The 17,133-nt window shown below is 48.2% G+C and overlaps 5 protein-coding genes across 5 annotated transcripts; 3 read left to right on the top strand and 2 right to left on the bottom strand.

The window, feature by feature from the left end:
• Window positions 1–528: 528 nt before the first annotated feature.
• On the bottom strand, window positions 529–6,671 carry FSUBG_11137 (Dedicator of cytokinesis 1; the record flags this gene model as incomplete). The annotated part of the gene is made up of 2 exons (XM_036675787.1): window positions 529–1,103; window positions 1,154–6,671. The coding sequence occupies 2 exons, from the start codon at window positions 6,669–6,671 to the stop codon at window positions 529–531; spliced, it is 6,093 nt and encodes a 2,030-aa protein (XP_036533368.1).
• Window positions 6,672–9,999: 3,328 nt separating this feature from the next.
• Window positions 10,000–10,754, top strand: FSUBG_11136 (necrosis inducing protein; the record flags this gene model as incomplete). Its single annotated transcript, XM_036675786.1, has 2 exons — window positions 10,000–10,223; window positions 10,271–10,754. The coding sequence occupies 2 exons, from the start codon at window positions 10,000–10,002 to the stop codon at window positions 10,752–10,754; spliced, it is 708 nt and encodes a 235-aa protein (XP_036533367.1).
• Window positions 10,755–11,730: 976 nt separating this feature from the next.
• Window positions 11,731–12,564, top strand: FSUBG_11135 (uncharacterized protein; the record flags this gene model as incomplete). The annotated part of the gene is made up of 1 exon (XM_036675785.1): window positions 11,731–12,564. The coding sequence occupies one exon, from the start codon at window positions 11,731–11,733 to the stop codon at window positions 12,562–12,564; it is 834 nt and encodes a 277-aa protein (XP_036533366.1).
• Window positions 12,565–12,892: 328 nt separating this feature from the next.
• FSUBG_11134 (40S ribosomal S5 protein) lies at window positions 12,893–13,693 on the bottom strand (the record flags this gene model as incomplete). The annotated part of the gene is made up of 3 exons (XM_036675784.1): window positions 12,893–13,210; window positions 13,290–13,473; window positions 13,554–13,693. 3 exons carry the CDS (start codon window positions 13,691–13,693, stop codon window positions 12,893–12,895), a joined length of 642 nt encoding a protein of 213 aa, XP_036533365.1.
• Window positions 13,694–14,036: 343 nt separating this feature from the next.
• On the top strand, window positions 14,037–14,541 carry FSUBG_11133 (40s ribosomal s25; the record flags this gene model as incomplete). The annotated part of the gene is made up of 4 exons (XM_036675783.1): window positions 14,037–14,039; window positions 14,121–14,158; window positions 14,215–14,438; window positions 14,516–14,541. The coding sequence occupies 4 exons, from the start codon at window positions 14,037–14,039 to the stop codon at window positions 14,539–14,541; spliced, it is 291 nt and encodes a 96-aa protein (XP_036533364.1).
• Window positions 14,542–17,133: the final 2,592 nt, after the last annotated feature.

The following is a 17,133-nucleotide window of genomic DNA, read 5'->3' as shown; positions in this document are numbered from 1 at the left end:
CTATGGCCTGCCATAACTAGGCATAAATAATATCCTAGGTATCCATAACACCAAGCTTACATGACGGAAGTAGTCTGCGAAAAAGTAAAGAAACAAATGAATGCGAAGATGTCTTTTTGTGGCGAAGCAGGCAACAACAGTGAGGGAAACAAGCTTGACGATAACGAAATATAAAAAAGAAAAGAGCCCGCCTGTGCTTGTAGTCAGGAGAGCAGTGAGGTATCAGCACATTGTACATCCATCCTTTCTCCCGGGCTCACAAGTCGTCTCCGTCCCCAAGGTGATCCAACCATGGGTGCTCTAGTTGTGAATACACATCTTTTCCCCTCTAACTCCCTTTTCGGGTAGAACAACATTCATAAAAGAATCAGAAATACAAAGGAAGGGTATAAAGGGAACCTCTATAGGTCAGTCCGTTCATGTTTTCACCGTCTCTTATCGGTGTTCGGAGAGTCTTGCCCCTCAGTGCCGGGACGCCTTTTCGTCGAACCCTGCGTTGTAGCGGCCGAAATAAGCCCGGAAGTAGTCCTACTCCTCGTCCAGACTTCCCATCATGCCATTGCCTTTGCTGCCCTTGCGGCCAAGCTTGAGCATGCTGAATCTCTTGCGGACACTGCCCTTCTTGCTAGGGATCTTGTTCTCGACAGCCTTTTCATTGCCGCTACCGAATTGCTGGTCAAAACTCCCTCGGCTGCTAAAGCCTCCTGGAGACTCAGGGTGCTTCTCGTCATGAGATTGAGTGCGGAAAAAGCTATGCCGTCGGTTGTGTTCTTTGCTTTGACTTCGACTCAAAGAGCGGCTCAGGTTGCTCGCTGTTTCAATATCGACAGCAGGCTCCTCAGGCTCAGTTGGCAACTCGGGTTCCTTCTTCTTACTGCCACCAAGGAAACTGAGTCGTGTGCCTCGTTTTGAGACGGGCCTAATGACCGACGCTTCCTCTGTGGTAATGCCGTTCACCGAAACTCCAATATTCTTATGTTTGGGGCTGGCTTCAGAAGAACGAGACGACCGTCTCCAAGTAGGAGAAGGTGTCGTAACCGTTTCGCGTTGAGGCTGAGGAGGCGTGAAGTGTGCGATTTCCGACGCAAATGTACTCTCAAAGACTATAAGGAATTAGTTGTCTAGACCAGCCTATGATTAAAGGCTAACTTACACCTATGAAGCTCCTCATGTCTACTGTTGAGAATTTCATTTGGACTTCGGGCGAACATGGCAAGGCACCTCTTGATCATGATAGCATGGTCCACGAGTGCCATCTTGATAGCGCTGTCTTGGGGTGTCAATTCTGCCTCTGATGCTTCCTGGTCCTCATCATCTTCAGCATCATCGTTAACTTCCTTGGGTTCTGGCAGCAGTTGGCGGTAACAGGCCACACTACTTTCGGATGTTGGGTCGACAGAAACGCTGACTGCATCGAGAAGAAGTTGGGCATGATCCTCATTACCATCAGCAACTCGATGCTCAAGGGCAGTCATTTCTTGGGTTTTGCGGACAATCCGCTCCAAGGCTGTCTCATGGGCGCTGAGTCTGACTTCCTGCGTGTCAACAACTTCGCTGCGGCGAAGTATTGTAGGGAAAGCATCAGCAGTCGTGAAAACCCATTTCTCGGCAGAGTGCTCCTTGACAGGGCCGTTTGTATTGCGTCGTGTGGAGATAGAAAAGGTCTGAGGATGAGATGATAAAAGAAAATCCCGAATTACTTGTGGCACCCGTGCGCGCTGGAAAACCTGGTGGCTCAGGTCACGATGAGGAGTGACAGCTGAGATAACCAGGAACTGACCTTCAACATCTTCAACATCGCCCCCAGTGACAATTTGAGCAGCTGGATACTGCTCTTGCATGCGGTCTGTAAAAGCGGAAGCGCGTTCGTTTGGAGATCCCTCGTATATATACTCCTTGTCTCTAAGGTTAGCATGGAATCCAAGCCCCTTGTAGACAACCTTGAAGTATTTAGGAACCAGTTTGTCACTTTTGGAGATGGTCTCATATATCGTTGCGATTGCTCGTTCAGTCCTGGCCAGCTTGGAGAAATCGAAGATGTTGGTCTCGTACTGTGTTTGTAGTTCTTTATATGCTGCCAAAGCATGGCTCCATGACTCTCCGTCTTCAAAGTATTTGATCATGTCGAAGTAGAGTCTCTCTTTTCGCTCGAACTGAGACTGTGCCGGAAATTCCGGGTCGGGCAGAGCTGGCGTCTGGTTAGCCGGATCCCACTCATACAGATCAGCATGCAGCCGTAGGGCCAGACCAGCTTCTGTGTGGTTCCGCGATTCGGCTTGCAGGTCAGCAAGCTGGTGCACATAGCGAACAAAGATTTCCTCCTTTTGCATATCGCGAAGGAATTCCATGAGCCGCAAACGATTGATGAGATGTGTTGCTTCGCCAGGATCCTCACTACTGTGGACTGCAACCAGGAGATCGAGAAACTCATCTATAGTTCCGACGAACTCACGTAGAGCTGTATACAACGACTCGTCAGGAATTTCTGCCAGAGGCTCAAAACGTTCAAGTAGCTCGGATATGAACAGTTTCTGCAAGATGCTCTCAGTCAAAGGCTTCTCCTTGAAGAACAGGTCCAATCGATCGATTGTCTCCGTCTGAATGATCGATAGATCCTCGCTCAGTGTCCATTCGCTGACAATCATAGTCTGTAGCACTTCGACAGCCATTCTTCGAAGACCTTCATGCACGCTGAGGCACAACTCGACGATAGGACCAACAAGTGCCGGGACATATTGAACTTGATACCCTCCCATCTTTGAGAGACTGTATCGGCTTCGTTCATCGGGGGTAGTCTCCCAACCGATCGCCTCCCAAGTGCGACGAAGGAGCTCAGCACCATGTTCTCGAACATCCCCCGCGATCTTCCACACTGCTCTTCGCTTCTGCTCAGGGAACGTCTCTAACGCTAGAGACGTACTGCCCACGAGTTTAAGGAGTGTGGTGAAGAAGAGTTTCCATAGCTCAGTATTAAAGCTTTCTGCTTCCTCTGGGTCGGGAAGGAAAGCTTCTAGCATTGTACCAGCGAGATACTCAAGTGTCCTCATCGTCGATTTGTGATGATGAATGTGTACACTCAACCAGCCTAGGGGATATGCTTCTCCCTTCAGTATGCTCATGTGTACCCTAAGAAGATTCTCTAATAGAGTAGTCAAGTCGTCCTCGGCAAGCTCCAGTTGCATGCCTGTGGGTGAATTAGATATTGCGGACAAAATAGCAGAAAGCTCGACCAAGGCTTCATCGAACTGAAGGTCTTCATTAACAGGTTTAGTAGGGAAAGGGTAGGACGATGGGAAAAGAAGAGAAAGGCGGTCTTTCGGCTTGCGGGGAGCAGCAAGAATCGCCAGATAAGAATCGATTATTTTCGGAATGTGGTCCGGAATTTCTGAGCCAAGATAGTCGATCTGGCTTGCCAATATAGAACAGCATAGACGGATCTGGTCTCTCCATTGGTCGGTCACCTCTTCAGAATGACCCCAGTGAGGAGTGATCCATCGAACAGTGTTGGTGCTGAGGGCTAATTTTTGGTCAGGGTGGGCAAATAAGTCCAGTTTGCCATAATTGATAATCAGGACAAGCTTATACAGAACAAGTTTGCCCTTGACATCCGTGCACGAGTCCATAAAGTCAATGGCAATATGCAATATTTCCTCTGTGGTCAACAACCCAGCAAGTTCTGGTAGCCATGTGTGGAAATGCTGGACGGCGAGCGTCTGAGTTCCAACAAGCGCAGGGGCAGAGTTGCGCATCATCGCGTCAAGAGCCTTAAAGATGGCGCGAAGCTCGCGTGTAAAACCGGTGGTGTTGGATGTGATACCAATGCTAGCTTCTTTCTCCTTCTGCTGGGTTCTAGCATGTGTGATAAATTTAAGGATGTGCCTGACAACCTTGAAAGTAGCACGCAGCCTTCGGGCGGTCTCGGGCTCTGTTGGATTCTGAAGGAGTCGTGTGAAAGATCGCATGAGACAGGGAGTCGCAAAGGGGTAATTGAACTGGTTCTCGGCATACTGATCAACCAATGGGCCTAGGTTGAATCTTCGGTCGTGTACAATGCCTAGTACTCTGACCAAAGCAGTGAAGACAAGATCCTCAAATTCATGGCTTCCGGAGTACTCCACGAGGATCCCGAATAGACCATCAAGCACATCGCTGAGCAGCTTGACCACTTCGATTTCAGGCACAAAAATAAGTTGCCTAAGTACACCTGGAACCTCCTCTCGCGGAAGATCTCGCCACTTCAAGAGCCCTAAGATCACTCTGTCCTGTGAGAACCTTGTGCTGCAGAGATAGGTATCGATACGGAGCACGGCGAGGGGCCCAGTAACTTCCGCAGGATGGTCGTCTTTGCCTTGCGGGGTCCACGATAGCGACAGATACCCGCCCTTTCCAGTTGGCCCAGGTTGTGCGGTAGAGGTATGCTCATCTATCTTATAAAGCAGCAGACCGTGTAAACCATCCCTCATGAATGCCCCCTGGTCCCATAACGGCATGTGGCCAATGGCAAATGGGGGGTTAGGCATATCAGAAACAAACATGACAACATGAGCTTGTGGGACTTCGTTAGGGGCCAGAGAAAGACGCAGTGTCTGATTCCAGTGCTCTCCTCGTTCCGTAGCTATTGATTTGAATGTGCTCAGGGCTTCCGTATTGGAGGAGGCAAAGATGCAGTTCTCAATCCGCTCTCCGGAGGTCTTTCTAACCTCGAGAGTTATCTGGAGATTGTTTCCATGAACACTAGAGGGCATGGCCGTTGCGCTACCACCAAATCGAGACAGAAGGTTTTGCTTTCCCAGTGCAGCGTCAGTCAAGGTGAAGTAGATGTCAGAGCGAGGTCTTGTGGGGGCCCCAGAGAATCCCATCTTGCTTGTCTTCGTCACGCCTGAGAGCATCGTTGGAGTGGATTTTATGAGGATGTCAGCGTCGGGGTGATTGAAACTCTTGAGCTGAAGCTGCAATCGCTCACCCCTTCGGGACTTTTCATGGTGTCCAGAAGGGCTGTCCAATAATTCCTTGACCAGCGGATCCCAATCATTACCGGCGTCCTTTTCGCCTGCATGCCTCGAAGATGTCGACCAGATGTTAACAAGATGTTCGACCTCGTCATCTTGCTTCATGATTGGATTTAAACGGAGAACGCCAAGACCGATTGTGCGATCCGCAATCTGCACTCCATCTGGGGGGCTGCCGGTTTTTGAGCCTGCTGTACTTGGAGGTCCAGTGCCTTCTCGGCTTTCCGCGCCGCTTGTTGAAAGTCGTTCATCATTTTGCTCGGCAACGGCGTCCATCCGCGTCACAGGTGACCCTCTTGAAATGCCAGATCTTGAGCTCTTGCCGCCCCACATGAGGCTCCGTCTTGTTGACTTCATTCCACCTGAAGATGTCGGTTTCATGTGGTCCCTCGAGTATGGAGCCGTTGGGGCGGTGCCTGAGCGCGAGAGAGGGTGAGAGGGTATAATCTGCTGAGATGCCAGCACTTTGATAACCAGGAAGAGCTCTGTTTCTGCTGAAGGAACATCGCCCACGTCTTGTGAGGATAAATCTGTGAAAAGAGTCTTCGTCTGTGCATGTTTGGCCAGGTTGACGATTGTGCCCCCGGCTGGTATTTTTACTGTAAAGCCTTCTGAAAGAGTAGTGGGCTGACCATATTGAGATTTGCTGACGAGGTAAAAAACCAGTGAGGTCTCTTCGATCGAGGCACCGGCGAAGCCCTTGATATCGACCATGAGATGGTGTAGAGCAGTCAATTCGACAAGGGACTGTGGGGGCTCATCCAATAGACTCATCACAGATTGCAACTTGGTGACTTTGACAATACAATCGTCGGCTGTCAAGACCCTTCCCCGAGCTTCAGGATCTCGCACAATAACTTCACCTCCGCATAATTTATTCACCCTAACCAAGTCCCAGACGGTCCTTTCACGTAAACGATCGTATTCGTGTGCAGTAAGAACGTTATACAGAAACTGTTGCCGATGTAAATTGAGGCCTGTAATAAGCTGAGAAAGTTGATCCAGTCGGTTATATTGTCGGGAGAGCAGGAGTTCATGGAGGTTAGTGGAATGCCATTCTCGAAGACATGAGGCGATCTCGTCTATTAAGGGTTCCGATAGCGAAGTTGGTGTCTCGTCTCCGATCTTGAGCATTGGTACGGGTGCAGCAGGGCGTGGAGCGTTGGGATCTCTATCCACGGGTACAGATAGATTTCCCAGAGTGCCATTGGGAAGTTCCTTGAAGGGCGTTCTGCCTTTGCTCGAGACCGTTGACCTATTTCCGTCTTTTCGGCTCTTTCGCGCTGAAATGTTCGTCACACCACTCTTGGCACTATCACTCGCGCGAGGCATATCGCCGTCCAGAGCTGGGCCATCGCTAGCTGCATCGTCGTTTTCGTCGCCCTCTTCGGGCTCTCCTAGCATCTCGCGAACCTCAACACAGCTTCGTGGGAAAATTCCGCTGAACACACGCGCCTCGAGTGTCTGGCCCTTGACAGAAGTCAGACCAGCCAGCAGACTGGGAGGCGCTACGAGGTAGCCGCGCAGCCAGTTGCCGTCTGGTGTCTCTTCGATAATGTAGAGTTCATCGCCAATCTCGAGGGGAAGGTCGGCGGGACTCGAAGCTGGGAAAGGGTAGGTCGCGACGGCGAACGCGATGCGGGGAAGAGGCTGCCAGGGCATTGAATATCGTAGGGGGCTGGTGCAGCTTATCGAAGAGTTCACAGCCGCCAGAGCTGGCGTAGTTGGAGGTTTCGCAGCTGGGGGTCGGCAACAACGAGTGGTAGGTGTAAGCTTTAACGGCTCGAGAGAAGGTCGGGTCAGGAGTTTATGAGTAGGGCGGTTGGTCTTTGTTGCACTACTGAACTCATCAAGAATTCAGATATTGGAGCGCAGTGCCAGGAGCTGTCGTTAAACGTGTGCCCCGTCGACCAATCGCGGGCTCATGGGATCTTGGAATTGGTCCCTGCAGCGCAGTTCCGAGAATGACAGGATATGATATGGCGTTGAACAGGCGTAGGCACAGGCACAGTGTAGCGAGCGTTTTGCTCGTTGTTAGTCGATGTTTGTTCGAATGCGCCGAGTTGATCCAAAGCGAGCGTTGTTGCTGAGTGAGCTGTTCAGTTTGGTTGGCAGGTCGCTCGAATCAAATTCAAACCCCCTGAACAAACGCGAAATAGCTTGCGGCGGGTTTTGGCAAGGGTTCTAGATCGAGGGGTGGCCTCAGCCTTTTCGCGGGATGAATATGGATGGATGTTGGTTCGAGCGTAGGCTGCGAATGGAATAGGCAAGACAAGGTCGCCAAGAAGGGCAAAAGGAACGTCAAAGAATTGCCAGAAGAGAAGAGGACAATAAGGGAGAGTTGCTATTGTTGGATTGAAAGGGTAACGTGCTATGGCACAGGTGATGAAACCAACGTTGAGATGGATCGTTGTCTGCTAAAAGAGTCAAAAGTTGGGCTAGTATGATACCGTTCCAGGTCTCGGGAGGGGACAAAATCCGCCGGCTCTAGTCAAAGTCTGTAACAGTAACAACATATCTCTCCTGCATACATGGATCTCAATGTACACCGTACTTGTCTAAGTGTGAAGAATAATTGCTTTTTGAGCTCTGGGATCATGCCCAATCTCAATTCCATCCCGTTTCCACTAGTGTCTGCGGTATGTGCTGCAAGTTAATGAGGTTGTGGATCGACAACCCATGAATTTGGGGATTAGATGCAACTTGAGATTCTAGACGTGAAGAAAAGAAACGGGGCGGAATTAGCCATTTAACATTAACGTACCGCTCCCCTGCAGACCTGCAGCCCTCTTTGCCCATTTCGCTCACACTGCATGGGCCGTCTTACACACCACCCAGGTAACATTAATGAGACGACATCCCCAGTAGCCGGAAAGCGTCTGCGAGTCCGTGCAGTATCTAATACGATAAATGCTCAGATCAGACGAAATGCGAAATGTGTCCGGTTATCGAGTCGGCTCGTGCCAGTATTACCCACTCTCACCGACGGCCCGCGTCCAAACCATCTAGTACCTTATGTATCTCCATCTGTATGCAGGGTTCGCATTAACATTCCCAACTCTGGCTCTTGGTCTATCATCAGCATGAATCATCGTGCAGACTTGATTCCCTTGCTTTAGTCGGGTTCCACTGCCTGCCCAGACAGCCAGAATGCTATTGCATCGTGTGATATTCAAGCCACCGACTTTGATCAAAGGAATGTCCTGTCTTACATGATAGCCTCAAAGGGTCAACCAACCGCCAGCAACCATTGACCGGACATAAACGGAATCATATTTCCGGTGGTACAAAGACACCAATACTTCACCCTCTTCGAGGTAAACCCGATGACCCAACTGAACAACTACCCTGCCGTGCTGGAATTTAAGCCTCCAATTCTGAGACAACCCACGGAACTCAGATCCGTGGTGATAATGCTTTATAACATCCTTGCATCAACCCTGCATTAGTTGGACCCAAAACTCTGATATGTACTCTGTATCGGGTACCACGGTTAACCTCATACTACATGAGTGGCTTATGGTTCACAAAGAGGCGTGACTTTGGTATCGATGTATTGTAGATTCAGTGCTACCAGAAGCATCTGAAACATTCATAGCTGCATACCCTGTAGGCAAATTGGACGAGCTGCGGATGTCCACTCAGAAGCTGGCAGTCTTCCTATTCTTAGTTAACTAAGAGTTAACTATGTTTAATACGAGCATAGTGGCTGTGTGAAACCTGACGGTCTGTCAGGTGGGATACCCACGTATTCACAAGAAACTTTTATCACGCCAACACGCATAATTTCAATAGAGCTTGAAACGCCGGTGAATCAAGCTGGTATTTATAGCGAGTTTCCCTATCTGAAACACAGCTCCATTACACGTCTTTATTACGTATGTGATATCCAGAAGGAAAAATAGAGACTCAACTTTAATATATCGAGGTACCCTAGACCAGTATCTAGGGAACCTTTCCCTACGTGCTGGATCATGCAATACAGAGCTCGACGCACTTGCATAGCGACAGCGTGTACTCCGTACAGAAACGTAGCTATCGGGTGTGGCGAGCTCTACTTCTGCTCCTTATTAACAGTTAGTTTATGACTGTCGACTCAGGTTCATGTACTAAGTACCTATATAGCCTTATATTGATTCACTGTTGTCTAGGACCAAAGAAAAGAAAAGTCAATTATGCCATCGTGCCTGTAATAGCAAGCGGGGATTCAAATTCCAATACAGCTTTCTGTACTGGAAATGCCGGGGTGTCTAAGTGCAATCGTCGGGTAGTTTCTCTGTTATCGGCATTCGACCATTGAATAATGTAAAGACCCATGCCCTTAAGAGGAGAACAGCCGGGGGCAAGCACCCACCTGACAACCACGTCAGGTTGATCTATCCCCAATCAGATCCTCTACTACACCACGGGCTTCTGATCGTCGGTACCAACCACCTTAGAGATACACCATAAAAGTAACACTTAGTGAAACTTCGGACTTCACAGGCTATGTCAGGGTAATCGCTCCAACTTGCAGAAGAGGATAGTCAAATCACTTATATCCTAAACGGTTCTTCAGTCTTACTCAAGCACCTACCTAACTGAATCAACTCACAACCAACACCATAGCCCATTCGTTTACCTCATGATCAGAGCAAACCCCCACTCTGCTTCTCTCCAAGACTATGCATTCGGCCATAATTCCCAATAAGGCAGCCCAAAGCACAACGTCCACGCTACGGCCGGGGAGTTCTATATAACCCGCCAATTCGATGTTCTCATACAGCCTCGTGCCATTATAGGCCCTGCGGTTTAACGTAGTATCTCAGGCGGAGGTCCAAGAACGGTCAACTTATAAGCTGGCAGTTCCCTAGCTGAAAGATTGACCTCTGAGTCTTTGATCAACAGGCCAGATCTACCGCCACATACTCGATATATTGACCACCTCCAGTATGCCTACTCTCTTATGCCTGCCACTCAATGCTGACTTCCCGTAACAGCCGCAAGCAAGATGGTGCTCATTACTCAACTTCTGTCGGGCTTTACCCTGGCTTCAGGAATCCTTGCATCGCCTATCGAGCGTCGTGCTGTTATCAACCACGATGCTGTCGTTGGATTTCCGCAAACTGTCCCATCCAATACAGCTGGCTCACTCTATCTCAAATACAAGCCTTACCTCAAGGTCTTCAACGGATGTGTGCCCTTTCCCGCGGTTGATAGTAATGGAAACATTGGGTATGTTAAGTTTAGACGTCCTCGAACTGAGCTGACTTGGTTGGTAGTGGAGGGTTAGCCACAAGTGGCTCGTCTAATGGAGGTTGCAGTAGCAGTACGGGCCAGGTCTACGTACGAGGCGGGACTTACAATGGCCGCTACGGTATCATGTATTCTTGGTATATGCCAAAGGACTCACCCTCTCCCGGACTAGGACATCGTCACGACTGGGAAAACGCGGTGATATGGTTGTCTGGTGAAAGCACAAGTGCTACAGTTGTTGGTATGGCAGTTTCTCAACACGGAGGATATGACAAGAGAACGACTGGTACATTCTCTGGGAACAGTCCTTTAGTGGGATATACTGCCGTCTGGCCTACTAACCACCAAATGATCTTTACCGACGACAAAGGTGGCCAGCAGCCGCTGGTTGCCTGGGAGAATTTGACCGCTGCGGCTCGTACAGCTTTGACAAACACTGACTTCGGCAGTGCCAACGTCCCATTCAAGGACGGAAGCTTCGAGTCAAATCTGGACAAGGCAGCCGTCTAACCCCCCTATAGATTCTCATGTATGTAGGAGACGTGCTGAAAGGGATTGACAATGGTTCAGGCCTCTAACCTGCAAGATTCCTAATAAACCTGTCAATTGACAGCCTAAGTCGGTATTCGCATAAAGAACATCCTTTCAAAGAAGTATATTCCCAATAACCACCCCTGGATGATTAGGATTTCCATATATTGCATCATAGGTGATCCTGTGTTGTTAATGTGGTGGTGGTTGTTTGCCACTTTCTATGCATCCAATTACAATGATCGGAAAAGTTTCTTCACAGCCAACGACACTCTCGAAAGACGGTGGGCCGTTGACGGAACAAGCATGTGGGCCTTGTATCGTCGACTTTGCGTGTTAGTTAAGCTCAAGAAGGGGTCCACCCAAAACAACAGAATGTGGTGATGACCTCTCTGGCTGGTAATGGCTGTAAAACCCTCTCGCACAATTCAAGATCCTGAAGTGGCGAGCAGATAGATACACGTTAAGTTTTCCACTTTAAACCAATCAATAATCCACGTTTATTGTTCTGCCATGGATGTTATCAGTGAAACTACTCAGGCAGGATTAAATCGCCGCACATAGGTAGCTCGGTTTCGCTATGACCCCCGCGCTGTGGATTGACATCATATTTGATGAGTGTATCTGATATTACTATCAACCACGGCGCCATCTTTGACATCGAGTTCTCGAATTTTTATACAATTCTTGTTGTACCTTCCTAAAAATTAGCCGAACCCAGCCGCAGATATTCATAGGTGCCTACATCACACACCTTGCCTTTTTTTTCTTGCGCCTGTAATCTAGTTGGTATTCTGCCATCTCGACGCATTCATATCATTTCTTCTCCACGCGGCAGAGACATTTCCCACATTTCCCACCTTCAACGATCTTACAATTCAGCCATACGCTGATCAAGTGTTACCTTGAAATCATATCCAAGAATATACCGAGCTACAACAAAGAAACACTCAAAATGGGGACACCGTTCATCAGTCTCCTCGAGCCTAGCAAGCTTGACGGATACAAACGCGGTGCACCTCTCGAAGAGCAGCCATCGTCGATCTCACAGACTTTCCTAGATGCCATGGAAGTTCGCGAGCAAGTCTTTGTCAATGAGCAAAATGTTCCGGCCGAGAACGAAGTTGATGATGATGATCCTCGGTCGTGCCATTGGGTTGTCTACGCCAGCGTCAACAAGGTGGAGGAGCTGGAGGTTCGCGATGAAGAGGGAAATGTGATACAACCTCGGAAGAGCTCGACACGCTCAACACCGATCGGAACTATCAGACTGGTGCCATTTCCGCACGACCCACACCCAGAGAAAGGGGGCAAATACTGTAATGGGATCCTTCAAGACGATGACGGTAGCCAGAATGGACACAAGAAGATGAAGGCGCCGTCGGGAATCAAGCCATACATCAAAGACCGGGAGACGACATTTCACAACGGCCAAGAGCCGTATGTAAAACTAGGACGACTGGCAGTGATCAAAGAGTTCCGAGGACATGGCATCTCTGGACTTCTCGTTAACACAGTGCTCAGTTGGCTGAAAGCTCACCCGTCATACTTCAATCCCAACATCAAAGTAGTTGGCCTTGAACATCTCAATCCAGTCGGAGATGTCATGGTGATTCCCCAGTGGTCAGGACTCGTCTGCGTCCATGCGCAGAAGCAGGTCGTACAGCTTTGGAAGAAATGGGGATTTGAGGTAGACGAGGAGATGGGTACGTGGTGGGAAGAGGGAATGCCTCATGTTGGTATGTTTCAGCGTTTGGAGATTTCAGAGAAGATATCCCGCCTAGATTAGCTGCCCTCTATTCCTCAAAATAAATCAATCATCCCACTGCAATGAGTTAAAAGACAAAGTCAAAAGGTTGAGTCCCTCTCGAGAGGCGATACCGTCAATTAAGTCAGACATGGAAAACCATAGAATTATAAACACAGACAGCTTTTGCTTATACATTGAATTTTAGTTCATTCACCTCTAAGGGAGCTCGACTTTTATTGAATCTAGAGCCACCTAAGAAAATCCCTAGCCGCGTTCCCAGACCCGATGAACGCAAAATGCAATTCTGGAAAGAAGCCGGAACACGCCAAAGCCAACCCTTCCAATCATGATACCACCGTTGCACCTTTTATCGGTTGCTCTTGGCCACACGCTCCAACTCGTCCTTCTTCTTGATAGCGTAAGAGTTGCTGGAACCCTTGGCAGCGTTGATCAGCTCCTCAGCAAGGCACTCGGCAATGGACTTGACGTTGCGGAAAGAGGCCTCGCGAGCACCAGTGGTAAGGAGAGAGATAGCCTGGTTAACTCGGCGGAGGGGAGAGACATCAACGGCTTGTCGTCGGACGGTACCGGCGGAACCAATTCGGGTAGAGTCTTCGCGAGGACCGCAGTTGACAATGGCGTCGACAGCGACCTGGATGGGGTTCTGATCGGTCATGAGGTGGATCTACCCCTGGTGTTAGCACTCTGTAAAGGCCAATAAAAAAGATCATTCCCCCTTCGTGGGCTTCTTAGGTTGGACGTACGATCTCGAAGGCGTGGGCGACAATTCGGACAGCCATGAGCTTCTTTCCGTTGTTGCGGCCGTGGTGCATCAGAGAGTTGGTCAATCGCTCAATGATGGGGCAGTTGGCCTTGCGGAATCGCTTTGTGGCATAACGGCCAGCAGTGTGGGTGACGTAGACGGGGTTTCGCAGGGAAATGTAGTCACTATTCATAGGCCATCCGTCAGCATCCCGCCGCGCACAAGTGAAGTTTTTCAAGATAACTTCTTCAGAGTCAAAACGTACGTCAGGGAGATATCGCGGACCTCGACATCGTAGTCCCACTTGTTGAAGAGCTTGACATTGCCAACCTCCTTGACAACATCCTTAGGGAGCACCTCGTAGAGGGCGGAGTTCTCGACCTCGATCTCGCCGGCGTCAGACATTTTGGCTGTTGCAGTGGTCTCGGGACTGACGGGCTGCGGTTAGTAAGTTGTGATCGAAGTGGGAGGGAGTTCGAAATCGAAGTTTACAATGTGGGCGCGACTGAGATTCGAGAGAGACGGCGGGAGGGCAGAATGTGCTTGGGGTGGGGCAAGTGCAACCAATCAGGGCAGCCACTCACCTCGGGTCAGGGTCGCACCTTCTTTTTTCTTAGGGCTCGGCTGCCCTGCAACATCTCGGGTGGCTCTTTCCACTTTCCAATCGCGCAGTGTCAATCGAGAGAGGTCTTCGGATTGAACACCACACTTTGTCTTGTCCAACCCAGACAACAGCACATCAGACAAAATGGTAAGTCCATGATGATGCCCTCCCTCAGCGCTGAGATGGCGGTCTTTGCGAACATGAATTTTTGACTGACTTGGACATCAGGCCCCCGCCGCTGGAGCAAAGAAGCAAAAGAAGAAGTGGTATGTATAAGGCGTATCGTCACCAACGATTTCCAAAAACTTACGCATCATCAAAGGTCCAAGGGAAAGGTCAAGGACAAGGCCCAACACGCCGTCGTTCTCGACAAGACCACCTCTGAGAAGCTCTACAAGGATGTGCAGTCTTACCGTCTCGTCACCATTGCCACCCTCGTCGACCGAATGAAGATCAACGGCTCTCTGGCACGACAGTGCCTTGCCGACCTCGAGGAGAAGGGCATCATCAAGCCTGTGGTCACTCACAGCAAGATGAAGATCTACAGTATGGCCTCCTCACCCTTCTCGCCCGAACATTCTGGCCCGATGCGCTGTATCCGATCAACTGCTAACATGATCTAGCCCGTGCCGTCGGTGGTTCTGACTAAATGCAATGAACGATAAACTTGAGTCTCACGATTGTGCGTCTGGGCGGCCTGGACGATAGACAGGCCGTATGGTCGGAGGGTGTTGCAAGGCGAAAAACAAAAGCCTGGTTTAGGACGCTATTGATGCTCGGTTAAGCATTAGGACGGAATCGCTTTAGCATACAAGGCAACGGAATAAAAAATCTTCGAAATGACCAAACTATAGTTCCTTGTGAGTTACAATCATGTGTCCTATAGTATGAGTAGAGATACCACTGCCCTATTTCCAACAACCATTCTGCAACTACTTAATGTCTGACAGGCCATCAACATTGTGAGGTATGAGCACTTGTTGAAGCGAAACTTGACTGAACGATATATGATATGGTAAACCCAACATCTGTTGCCTACAATCTATTGAGTCATCCGCACATGTGATAAGGTGGGAGATTTACTGGAGCAGACGGCCGTTGCTCTGGCGTCCTCAACTGCCTTTATCAAAGGCTCATAGAATTCGTTGTCAATGTGTTTCTATTTTTTACTCGGAGATCCGAGTTTGGCCATAAATTGCGATGCTGGCTTGCAGTCGAACTGGGGACCTTGGAACCTCCAACAAACCCGAAATTGGACAGTATGACCACTGTTGAGTTGAAATGTCTAACTGTGACTCTTTCCAGACCCTATCTCTTCCATTTTAGAGCGATTGACGAGTTCGTATGCCAGCAACACAGGCTAGTGAGGCTCGCGAAAGATGATTGCGGAATTGTGCGTGGTAGCTGCTGAATTAACGATTTCTCTGCTTCACACAAGGAGGAACTAGTATTTGATCTGCGGCCCTCAGTGCTTTCCAGGAACTTCATCGTCTGTCATCCAACTCCAAAGTAGCTCGACAATGAGTTCCCATTTTGGGCTCAGACAAATGCTGCGCATGCTAAAGCCTGAGTTATGAAGTAAAAGTCTCTGTCAGCACCCTTCATTCGTGCCCCATAGTTACCAAAGTAAGGCGCTGGTCTTGGTTGCTTGGATATTATTACAGTACCCAGTAATGCCAGTGTAGCCGTATTCTTCGTCATAAACTCATTTCCATCCTAATATCAAATTCCAAGCTCTCAGAGAAGATTGAGGTTTGCAAAGGGAGTCGAGCATAATGGGCGAGAATCTAACACAGTGTTGAAGATTATTAATATAGCATGTAAGATATCTTCCATGGGTACCTAAGGTAAGTAAGTAGGTATAATTTACTTGTGTTATTGACGTTTACAGAAGAAGCTCTTGTAGCACAGCATAGGTACGGACCCATGGTTGTTGTAGATTATGTGAATATGTATATCGATTAGGAAAGGCATCAAGTTCACAGTCCCCTGCAAACAATTAAGGCAGTCCTCTTATCACGACTTTTACTTGGTGCCCAGGTAGGGAACTCAATGGAGAATGGACGCAGGTTATGCATACACTCTAACCTAGATGGGACGTAGCCGCTTGGCCTGTGGACACATAGTATGTGCCATGAATATTTCACATTAGCTGTCCGACGAACGGCAGAGCTTTGACAACTAATATAACCAAACAGCCGTAAGAGTAGAAAGACCGGTCAGTCTGGATACGGTAGGGCAACAGGTATCACGTAGTCATGATGCCTTTTTCACCTTCGTGGCAGCGCGGTGTCGGAAAATTGCAATCTATACAACATACCTAAGTCAGGTGACTATCTCTAGATCCTGGGGTTTCTGTCCTTTGCGACAGGTTTGTTTTTATAGGTCAATGACTCTAAAGAGGGTCAGCAAAAACATTAGGCAAGATCCTGAGCGATTTATAGTAAGGCGTATGAAACGACCCATGGTAAATCTCTCTAGAAGGAAGAGGTCGAAGTCATGAGGTTTTCAATCATTAAGTTGGCGAATATTACTGTTCACGGTTTGGATTGACTCGAGTAAACGGGCGTCCCGAGAGATAAGCCAAATACCTTAAGGACGAACGACATAATTGGAGAGAAAAACCTACCTAGGTACTAGGTTGCCGAATCTGCATGACGATAAGCCCTTTTTCATACTGTACGGTACAGTGCATATCCAAAAGAGACACGAGTGAGGCGGTGGCGGACTCGTCATTCGTGTTGAGATATATGCCTCAGGCCCTTAGGCCCCACATCTCTATATGTAGCCTAACTACAGGATCCTAGCTAGAGAATATATATACACCTCTTTAAGCCCTTACCCCTTTAATAGGTTATAAGCCCTTATATAAACTACAGCGTTTAGAAAAGAAGCTATTATTTAGCAATTCTTTCTTTTTAAGCAGTTAAAAGTATATATATACCTAGAATAGGAAGGCATTGCAGGATAAGCTTTTTTTACTAGTATAATTACCTAGTTAAGGTTAATATATACTAGCTTAGTATCTTGTATTATATTAAGAAATAATATAAAATTAGAAATTAGAAAATATTATTAAAATTGTAATATAAAGAAGTATATATTATCTTTTCTTATTTTTAATTACCTTTAATTAATATATATTTAAGAATAGCCTTTAGTCCTTAATTGCTATATATATTGCCTTATATAATAGAATTTGTAAAGTAAATACCTTATTATTATATAGAAAAAGTAAAAA

The sequence above is a fragment of the Fusarium subglutinans genome (genome assembly GCF_013396075.1).
Source record: "Fusarium subglutinans strain NRRL 66333 chromosome Unknown NRRL66333_c0000205, whole genome shotgun sequence".
Lineage (NCBI taxonomy): Eukaryota > Fungi > Ascomycota > Sordariomycetes > Hypocreales > Nectriaceae > Fusarium > Fusarium subglutinans.
Note: the sequence above shows the minus strand (reverse complement) of the source record. Positions and strands in the feature narration are given on the sequence as shown.